This window comes from Bos indicus x Bos taurus, chromosome 14 (genome assembly GCF_003369695.1).
Source record: "Bos indicus x Bos taurus breed Angus x Brahman F1 hybrid chromosome 14, Bos_hybrid_MaternalHap_v2.0, whole genome shotgun sequence".
In the NCBI taxonomy this organism is placed as follows: domain Eukaryota; kingdom Metazoa; phylum Chordata; class Mammalia; order Artiodactyla; family Bovidae; genus Bos; species Bos indicus x Bos taurus.
This window is the reverse complement of record NC_040089.1, coordinates 26,789,805-26,800,261: the sequence shown is the minus strand read 5'-3', so window position 1 is coordinate 26,800,261 and position 10,457 is coordinate 26,789,805. Positions and strand designations below refer to the sequence as shown.

General features: G+C 45.7%; 1 protein-coding gene across 3 annotated transcripts in view; it reads right to left on the bottom strand.

The window, feature by feature from the left end:
• Window positions 1-8,377: 8,377 nt before the first annotated feature.
• The window catches only part of CHD7 (chromodomain helicase DNA binding protein 7), a 128,330-nt gene continuing 126,250 nt past the window's right edge, over window positions 8,378-10,457 (bottom strand). For all 3 annotated transcript variants that reach the window (XM_027561043.1, XM_027561045.1, XM_027561042.1), the window contains exon 37: window positions 8,378-10,398. In XM_027561043.1, the coding sequence (XP_027416844.1) occupies window positions 9,481-10,398 (918 nt within the window). In that variant the 3' untranslated portion in view covers window positions 8,378-9,480. The remainder of the gene's footprint in view (window positions 10,399-10,457) is intronic.

Sequence of the window (10,457 nt, the reverse complement as noted above, 5' to 3'; positions counted from 1 at the left end):
CACATTAAATATTTTCCAACTGATGGCTCGTGCTCAGTCGCTAAGTCATGTCTTGCTCTTTGCAACCCCATGGACTGTAGCCCACAAGACTTTTCTATTCGTGGGATTTCCCAGGCAAGAATACTGGAGTGGGTGGCCATTTCCTTCTCTAACCGTAACTGACGGCTACTTAAGAACAAGAGTGATGCCTATTATTTCCTTTCTCTAGCAAGCTTTACATAAGTGTCTGACCTTCATACACAAAAAGACTCCATAACATTTGTCCTTGAGAGAGAGGAGGCTTCATATAGAAAGCCCAAGCACCGAATGGCTGCCTGAATCCATTGAACAAGGGTGTCCAGGTCCAGGAAGAAGTCGGCTGCGGACACGGGCAGCAGGAATGTTGTTCTCAGCCTTGATTGCCATCACTTTCAGATCACTGCCAGTGTGCCAACAAGAGGATTGACATCATGACTGTGTTCATGCAGGAAGGGCTGATATGTGAGCCATTTAACTGAAGTCTCTATTTTTGGTGGGGGGGGGGGGGGGCACCTGATGCTTAGAAAGATTTAAGGCAGGAGGATAGCAAGGTGACAGAGGTTGAGATGGTTGGATGGCATCATCGACTCAATGGACATGAGTTTGAGCAAACTCCAGGAGATAGTGAAGGACGGGGAAGCCTGGCGTGCTGTAGCCCATGGGGTTGCAAAGAGCTGGACATGACTGAGCAACTGAACAATAATAATTCAAAAGTCTAGATGGCCTTGCCTTCGAGTTAATCAAGATCAGCTTAAGCTGCTCATACTCTGGAAATGAGGTTGTCAGGTGCAGGGAGCTAAAACTAGCTGGAGCTGAGGACAACCCACCTTGTCACCTGCCTTACTCCAGGGTCTGTGGGCTTAGGCTCTCCTTAAATATTCAGTACACTTAAGAGTCAACACATTTACAGCTGTCAATCAACCAGCTAGAATATTTTGGCCTGGAACAGCTAGTAAAACTCTAAGTCCAGGACTTCCCTGGTGGTTCAGTGGTTAAGAATCCGCCTGCTAATGTAAGGGACACACGTTCGATCCCTGGTCCAGGAAGATTCCACATTCCACAGGGCAACTAAGCCCACATGCTCGAGGCCCATGGTCCTCAAAGAGAGAAGCCACCACCGCAAGAAGTCTGCACACCACACCTAGAGAGTAGCCCCCAGTAGCTGACACTGGAGGAAGCCCGAGAGCAGCAACAAAGACCCAGCACAGTAAAAAATAAACAAATAAAAATTTTAAAAAGCAAACATAAGTCTGTCTAAACCCTCAACATACAGAGGATTCCCGTGTCTCCTTGAGGTCAGGGAGAGACGTTGGGCTCCTGTAACCCACGAGCCTCATCGGCAGCATTTTCGATGATGGGGGCAGGGCGATCAGCAGCGCACCCCCCTACCATGCACCCTGCTCCCTCGTGCCTCAGTGCTACAACATCTACAAAATAAAATCGTGCACTTTCCAATGTACACAAATGTACATAGAGAAATAAGTTTGAGGATGTTGAGAACATGTCAATGGGGAGATGAGTTTTTGGTCATTTAGTCATTTGAGTTCCAAATACAAGGAGAAACTGGAGAAGGGCATGGCAACCTGCTCCAGTATTCTTGCCTGGAAACTTCCATGGACAGAGGAGCCTGGTGAGCTACGGACCAGGGGGTCGCAAGAGTCAGACGCGACTGACCACACAATAGCACAGAACAAGGAGAAACACCAAATGAACTGCAAACTGCTTTCCCTCCTGAGTCTGTTTGTCTGTTTCACACCTTGGTCTGCCAGTGCCCTCTCACCTTTCACAGGTCAGAGCTGTTGTGCTCGGTTGGCCTGCTCCCAAACCACATTAAAGAAGCAACAAAAACATAAACACAGAAAGCTTTTATTTCCCTGACATCACAAATGGTATTCGGGGTTTTGCAGTGACTGTCCCCAGTAGGAAGATTTTAATGGTAATAAACAAGTAACACCTGAGCGTCTCCTAGCACTAGGCAGCTTTCCAGGTGAATGGTAAAGGCACCCTTTCTGCTTTAACTGCATCCAGCTGTCGTGATGCCAATGGTGTTTTTTCTCAAGAGCCGGTGGGAGGCCCAGGGGCAGAGCCCAGCACCTTGTCCTTGAATTGCTACTGCTATTCTACTCTCTGTTTTCTCGAAGAACACACAGGTGCTGCACAGAATGAGGCTCGAAAGAAAAAGGGTTTGGAGTTGGCCTGTAGCCTTACATTTTGGAGAGTGAGGGGGAAAGGGAGAATTTTCAATGGTTTTATGTAACTCTTTGGGCTCCTGAGTCACCCAGCAGCTCCCCAGGCTGAGGCAGCAGACACCTAGAGGCTGTGAAGCAGGCCAGCTCTGTCCAGGCAAGAACAATGCCTCTGCAGTCAGACACAGAGGCTGCTCTCATTTTCCAGGGACTCTTAAAATCATATGGAAAGGATCCTGGAGGTACCTCAAAGGGCTTCCAGCCTCGAGAGAGAGAGCAGGAGCTGGCAGCTATATTTATGCAAATCCATCCTGAGAGCCACAGTTGCCCAGAAAAGTCCTGTAAGTGGGGACTGGGGCCCGACCAAGCTGCTGGGGTCATATCCACCCTCACAGGGTCTGCAAGTCCTAGACTCAGCTGGGGCAGCTGGTTCTGGGCCATTCAGATACACGACTCACGATCCAAAATCTAGAGAAGCTTCAAGAATGCACAAAGATATGTAGCCTATCAGCTGCCTAGGTTATATTATCCAATCAGCAAGAATGTAAATAAAGCAAGCTTGCAATTGCACACTTTTTTAAACTTAAACACCTTTCAGTCCTGTCCTGGGGTACTTTTGTCTCGTAGCATGAGATTCTAGTACCTTCTGGCTTGTTCTTCAGATCATAGCATTAGTTGTTACTAAAAGTGTGTGTAGCTTATTCTACCTTAGGTTGGGGGATTTTGTTTAAGATCGTAGATGTGAATTAATGTGAATGTCAGGTTTATACATAAGATGGACACCCCACTGCTGGACACAGCTTACACTGGAGACGTCTGAATACTAATTCTTGTCACCACACTTGTTTCAGCTCTAGGACTTGAGCAACTGATCCTATCTCACCCAGTAAACAGGTGGTGGCAAGAACTTGGAACTAACTAGGGTGTGGTGTGGATTAACTCACAAGTGCCTATTAACAAACAAAAATGCTGAATTCTAAAATGGTAAGCGCTTCCTGATTCCCAAAGAAACATGGGGAAACATGTTAAACCAGATGAATCTTCCATTCTCAAGTGTGATGTGTACTCCCCCAAACTGTTACATTTACAGCCAGCTTAGGTTTCAGTCATTTTCCTACATCTAAGTGGAAGTCTCTTTAACTGCAGCGGACAATTAGGAGATGGTTTGGGGCTGCAAAGGCTGCAAACGCTGCAATATCTGGCTTGAGTCACAGAAAAGAATCAGGTTTCTCTCATTGATTAACTTTGAAATTGAGCTTTCAGATCAAAATGCAGAGGCGGGCCAGGGACAATGAAAGAAGCCACCAAAAGTGGAGTATTAAGTGATTCCCAAACAATATTTTGACTTAGCGTTTCTCTTTATTATACCTTAGAAACCTATTATGCTGTCCTTCATCTATAACTCAAATTCACCGTGATATATTTCTCTCAGAGCTCAGTAAAGAGTGAGGGAGAAAGATTCACAGGAAGAAACCTACCAGGAGATGCCACTACACTTAAATAACATGTCTGTAGTGCCTTTGGAGATGGGTTTTGCCATCTTTGTTCAACTGATGAACATTTATTTCAACTGGTTTTCGAGCTACACAAATGATAGGAGTCAGTTGTTCTGGAGAGAAAGATGTCAGATGAAACACTACTTGAAATTTTAATTGTCGTTACCCTATTCTTCAATTCCATTTAAATGACATAGTAACCATTCATTAAGAAGATGCAAATTAAAATTCAACCCTACACTGGTAGACTCAGAATAAGATCTACCGACCAACAAGCCCATAAGGAGGGTGGAGCTACATTGCCAAGGCATACACACAGACAGTGTTTTAGTTTTGGCTTAGAGACTCAAGAATGGGAGTTTTAGGAAAGTTCAACAGAAACCTTAAACACAGAAATGACAGTCGTGTACAACTGTTTGCTATCCCATGGTCCATACAGTCCATGGAATTCTCCAGGCCAGAATACTGGAGACGGTAGCCTTTCCCTTCTCCAGGGGATCTTCCCAACCCAGGGATTGAACTGGGGTCTCCTGCATTGCAGGTGGATCTTTATTAACTGAGCTAACAGGGAAGCCCCCAGAAATGACTGGGAGAGCCCCAAATACTTTGAAAGTCACCATTCTAACTCCTACAAGAAAAATCTCCAAATTAGGTAACTCTCCCAACAAAAAAATGCAACAATGAAATACTCCCACAGAAAGAAGTCTTACGTTAAATATTCCAAATGGTAATTTATTCATCTATTTTGTCAAATGTAGTTTACTTTGCCATAAAATGTCTATAAAACCATAGTAAATTTTACCTGTGCTAAGAAGATACATTAAATTGCTCATTAGAGAGCCAAATTGAATGAGTAAGATATATTTCTACTTTTAAGTGCTTGTTAGTAGAGGTCATTTACATTGTTTTGCTTCTTAATTTAAATTTATTGGTGGCTCTGGAGACACACTCATGTTCATTGCACACACACGTCACTTCAACAACACACACGTCCATACCTCCACTATCTGTTAGAAATCATTTCTAAAAACTTTTCTCAAAGATGATTAAATAATTTTCACTTAACTGAAAAGATAACTTTCTAAGAATATGGATGGGTTTCTGTTCTTTGGATCTTCTCTATTAACACTAATCCTGGAATTTAAAAACAAAAGCACTGTGTACATTCTTCATCTGTTGGTTTAACCTTTGGGTATAATCCAGTAGGAGCAATCCTGAAAAGTTAATTTGAGTTATTCATGTAACACAGATTGGAAGCTCTATTTCTTTAAAACATATCCCAAATCCATTTACTGCTTTCCATCCCCATGCTGGGCTTGTCAGGTGGCTCAGTGGTAAAGAACCTGCCTGCCCAGCAGGAGACATGGGTTCAGTCTCTGGGTTGGGAAGATCCCCTGGAGAAGGAAATGGCAACTCACTCCAGTATCCTTGCCTGGAGAATCCCATGGACAGAGGAGCCTGACAGGCTACAGTCCACCGGGTCACAAAGAGTCAGACATGACTTAACAACTAAACAATAGCATCTTCGTTGTTACTGACTGCCTTAACCCAAGGCTGCTCTAGTAGTCTCTCAGATGGAGTTCCTGATTCTTCTTTGCAAGCCATTTTTTCCCCACATTGCAGTCACAGTGATTATTAAAAACAAACAAAACAAAACATGAATATGATAGCACATCTCCGCATAAAACCTTCCAAGGACTTTCTACAGCACTTAGGAATCAAATCCTCCATGAAGATCGGTTTGGTCGCTCTCATCCATAACTTCCAGGCAGACAGCTCCCTGCCCCTGCTTCTTCCAAGCTGTCAACTGTGGACCTTTGCAGTGACTCTTTCATTTGCCTGGAACAGTCTCCAACCAGCTTTGGCCACTGCTTCTCATCGTCCAGCTGTAAACAGAGTCATCCCCTCCATAGTGAGCTCCTGCCTGACTATTTCCTATTTAACAGTATGCCTCCATCTACAAGATCAAACCAGTCACTCCTAAAGGAAATCAACCCTGAATACTCATTGGAAGGTCTGATGCTGAAGCTGAAACTCCAATACTTTGGCCACCAGATGTGAAGAACTGACTCGCTGGAAAAGACTCTGATGCTAGGCAAGACTGAAGGCAAAAGGAGAATGGGGCAGCAGAGGATGAGATGGTTGGATGGCATCACTGACTCAATGGACATGAATTTGAGGAAATCTGGGAGACAGAGAAGGACAGTGAAGCCTGGAGTGCTGCAGTCTATGGGGTTGCAAAGAGTCAGACTTGACTTAGCGACTGAACAACTCCACCTACAAAAATTGTATTTGTATCTGTTTATCATCTTTCTTTTAGCATATTAGTGCAATGACAACACACCTCTAGTCTATTCTTATTCTGTTTTTCGTTATATTCTTGCCACTAAAACAGTATCTAACAAACACCCAGTAAATGTTTGTGGATGAATGTTAATTACCCCAGCACACAGGTTAAGTGCTTGGGCTCTGGAGTTAGGTCAACCTGAGTTGAAATACCAGGTTTGCAATTTACTAGCTTTGATGCTCGGTCTTTTATAAAGACTTGATTTCTTCATAAAATAGAAATATTCACGGGGCAAGATAAATCCAAATTTAAGAGAGGTAACTGAGATTCAAGTTTCCCTAGTCAGAGCTCACAGTCTTCCAGGATCTGCTTCATACAGACTGTCTCTTAAATCCCAATCTGAGATTTAAGGTCCCTTATGAAGGGGCAGGGCTTCCCAGATGGCTCATCCAGTAAAGAATCTGCCTGAAATTCAGGAGATGCTGGTTCGATCCCTGGGTCAGGAAGATTCTCTGGAGAAGGGAATGGCTACCCACTCCAGTATTCTTGCCTGGAGAATCTCATGGATAGAGGAGCCTAGTGGGCTACAGTCCATGGGGTCACAGAGTAAGACACAACTGACCGACCAACACTTGCACTTCATGGAGGGGTAAGAGAGGGGATGTAAAAGTACAAAGCCCTAAACACTTCATTTTCAGAAACCCGAATGTGGTATTTCAAGAAACTATTAAGGAGGCTCTACAATCGGCCTGCCTAGATTCAAACTCAGCTTCCTGTATTTACTGTTGGCCTGTTACTTAAAGAGTCTCCAGGTCTCATTTCCCTCATGGAAGAACAGGACTGCCTTCAGCAATGCCATGGAAAACACTTAGCACCTTAGTTCTTAATTTATACAGGGCACCCAACCAACAGGAGTCATGAAGGATCAGACCAAATTTAAAATATTTCTTACTTAGATAAATTCGAGATCTCATATCAAGAATTCATTCCATTAAAGAGAGAGAAAAAAAAAAAAAGAAAGAAAGAAATGCATTTTTCCCAACATGGAACCTTGCATAACTTTAAGGTCACCTTCACAGATCAACCGCTGATGACTCAGAGCCAGCCGCTGACCTACCTATCATGGCAGGGTTTCTTCTGGCCACAAGCAGTTCATGCCTCTGCTTTGAAGATCATCACTGCTCTCAGCATCTTCCTACAACAGGACAGAGTCACATCGTGTGCTCTGTTTACCGGAGGTCATAGGAAAACTTCGAATGCTATAACGAATTTCCGAAGAAGACTCTTTGGGACTCATTTTATGAAACATTTTCTCCTTATCTAAGGGCCTAAGTTAAAGCTTAAAAAATCTTCCAGTTAGTTAAGTATTTAAGTTCTCTATATTTAGTGCCGTTCTAGTCTTAGTATCCATGATTTAAGAACTCCGCTCCAGGAGCCATCCTCTTAGAGGCATTGATTGTCTTCCCGTGCACAACGCAGGCGCTTTCAAAAAAACAGAAAAGTCCCAGTGATGGATGAAACCACCGTGGGGTCTCTAAGGTGGAGGCTTCACTAAGCTCTTTTTCCAGAATCATCACGGGAATATTTTCACCTTGGGATGAGAACCCACAGAACCTCATTGTCTAAAAAGAACTGGGACAGTCTGTCTCATTCCACGTGGGGCGGGGGATGAGCTGTGTGCGTCCTGGCGGAGGGCGTGGAGAGAAGCTACCCGCAGACAAACGCCACCCGCTCACCAACCCCACTCGCTCTTTCTCTGCTTTTTAATGGCAAGGACAAGGCGCTTTGCGTTTGCTCAAGTGACATAACAAGATGAAAACAGTGGATCTCAAACTTCGGTTTATCTGAAATATCAAAGGTCGTACAGAGGTGCACCAATCAGCAGCTCCCAGGCCCCGCGCGTGCGCCCGAGTGTGTGAGCGAATAGGCATGCGTTCGTGTACCTGTCAATATACCTGCGCACGCTCGCAGCACTTGCTGAAACGCGTCTGTGTTCATTCCACGTTGCCTCTCCACCGACCTGGCTCGCAGCCTGGGTCCACGGGACACTGGGGAGCCTGCCTCTGCGTCCCTTGCTGATCCCACACCTTGTGTTTTTCCGCCCATTAACTGGGGGTAAATGACCCAGATACCGTGCCTATTAAAAGCCTCATTTTTCTTTTGCCCTTTTGTTCCTCGGTGTACCACATTATCAGATGCTGCACACGTGTTTAAGTGTTCTCAGTCTTGGATGCCCTTTTGAGGACATAATGGGAGGTTTTTGCATGCGGTTCTATTGAGATATACGGAGTAGAATTATGTAAAGGCAATTGATGGTTTTTCTTCTCGTCTAGTCTGAAGACAATTACTAAGAGCTAATCTGGTATAGGAGGATATATCAAGAAACTATACAAAGGCCAGAATGCTGTATTTGCATCTATTGCGAATACAAAAAATAGAGTGACCAGTTCCCCTACCCTACTACATTCTATAATTACATCTCTGGATATCGTGGGTCACTTTTATTAAAAGCATCATTACTACAGTTGGCAGCAATTTACATTTTATCTTACATGATAGCAGTTTTCAAAGAAAAAAAAATAAAAGGACATCACAACAAAGAAAAACAATACATTTACAAAGTCATGTTTGTAAACTTCAAGGCTAGTTTAGAGCTGAGGTAACGCTGTTTTAGCTTTGTGGCTAAAGTAACAAAGTCCTTTAATTTAAAAAAGGTACCTGATTCTCTCTTCTTTCACTCTTTATTAATTTCATCTATTTATTTTGTTTATACCAGTGCATTACAAGACCACGAGACAATGGAACTGCAGTTCTGTCTGGCAAGAACCCTCCCAGTAGGTTAATTTCCAAAGGGACCCTTCACATTCAACAGCTGCCTTATTATTGCTGCGCCTCGGGACAGAGACGTTCACACTAAGGTGGAGATTGTCAGAGTGTATGGATGTGTGTGATGCGTGAGTGTGGGAACCCCCCCCCCCCATCCCCGTACAGTCATAAAGGGAAACAAATGAGCAAGTATGATATGTATGGTAAATTTCATCTTGACCTTCACAGCAAAAAAAAAAAAATTAAAATTAAAAAATTAAATATATAACTTCATACTTCCTTTGAGCAGCACTTCCTTCCATGAGTGCCACTCGGTTACAAATTGCTCTTTATTATAATACCAATGGTACCAAAAGAAAAAGTAGAGAACAAGGGAAGAAAAAAAAAAAAAAAAGCAGAGCATTATGTAAGTTTCCTTAAAAAGACAGGATCACCTCTCAAATTTCATCTCTCCTAGGGATAATAAATAATGCACTGCACAATACTTAATGACCAAGATACCTTTTGACACACCTGTATAACATGACTTGAGACTTTTTTTTTTCTTTGCTACACTATGTTACAGAACAGCTTATAAAACTAGGTATGAACATTAACTGTGAGTGTAAACAGTAGGACTACCACTTGTCAAAAGTTTTTAAACACTTTAACTGGAAACTGGTACTGGTTATTCGTCATTTTCATTGTTTTCTATTTCGTCCCCGCCGTCGAGGGAGTCCAGCTCTTCGCCCTGGGCGATCTCGTCTTCCAGAACGGAGGACTCGGCCGTCTTGTCCAGGCTCTCCTCGGCGTCGCTGCCCTCGAGGGGCTCGTCTTCCTGAAACGCGGCCCCCTCGGCTTTGTCGGGGGCCTTGTCTTCGCCGGCACCCACGGCGCCCTGGAGCCCCGCAAGCGCGGGGAAGCCGGGCAGCGTCAATCCCCCCAGTCCTGGAGGTAGAAACATGGACGGGTAGAAGAGGCCGGGGGCCATGGTGGACAGCAGGAAGGGGTTGAAGGCCAGCGGGTTGGAGGGCAGGCCGGCCGGGCCGGTAGCAGCACCCACTGATCCGTTCGCGGAGTCTGGGCCCGGGGCGGCTTCTGTGCTTTTCTCCGGGTCCTTGCTCTCGTCCTCGTGCTCGCCACCCTTCTCCTCCGCCCTGGATGCACCGTCCTCAGGATCCGTGGGACCGGCCGTGGCCGCGGGGCTCCCGGCGGCAGCGGACAGCGGGGCATTGAGCAGCCCCCCGAGCCCGAACATGCTGGGCAGCCCGGCCACGCCCGGCAGCATCAGGGGCAGCACGGCCGCCGGGTTCTTGGCGTCGCCTCCGGCCGCCGCGGCCGTGGCCAGTCCCGGAGGGAAGCCCATGAGGCCCGCCAGCTGGAGCGACTGGAGGCTTTGGAGGTTCTGCAGGCTTGTCAGGTCCATCCCTGCGAACAGGCTGTTCACCAGCAGCGGGTTGATCCCCGACGTGGAGGCCACTGCTGCGGCTGCCGCGGCAGCCCGGGCGATTTCGCTCTTGGGCCTCCTTCCGCGCCGGCTCGCCCCTTCTCCCCGCACCACAGGTCCAGTGAGAAGCCGGTCAAACATGGACTCGGGAACGAAGCCCTGAAGGGAAGGGAGAGGCAAACAAGGGCTGTCAAAGTTGGGGGACAAAACCTCATTTC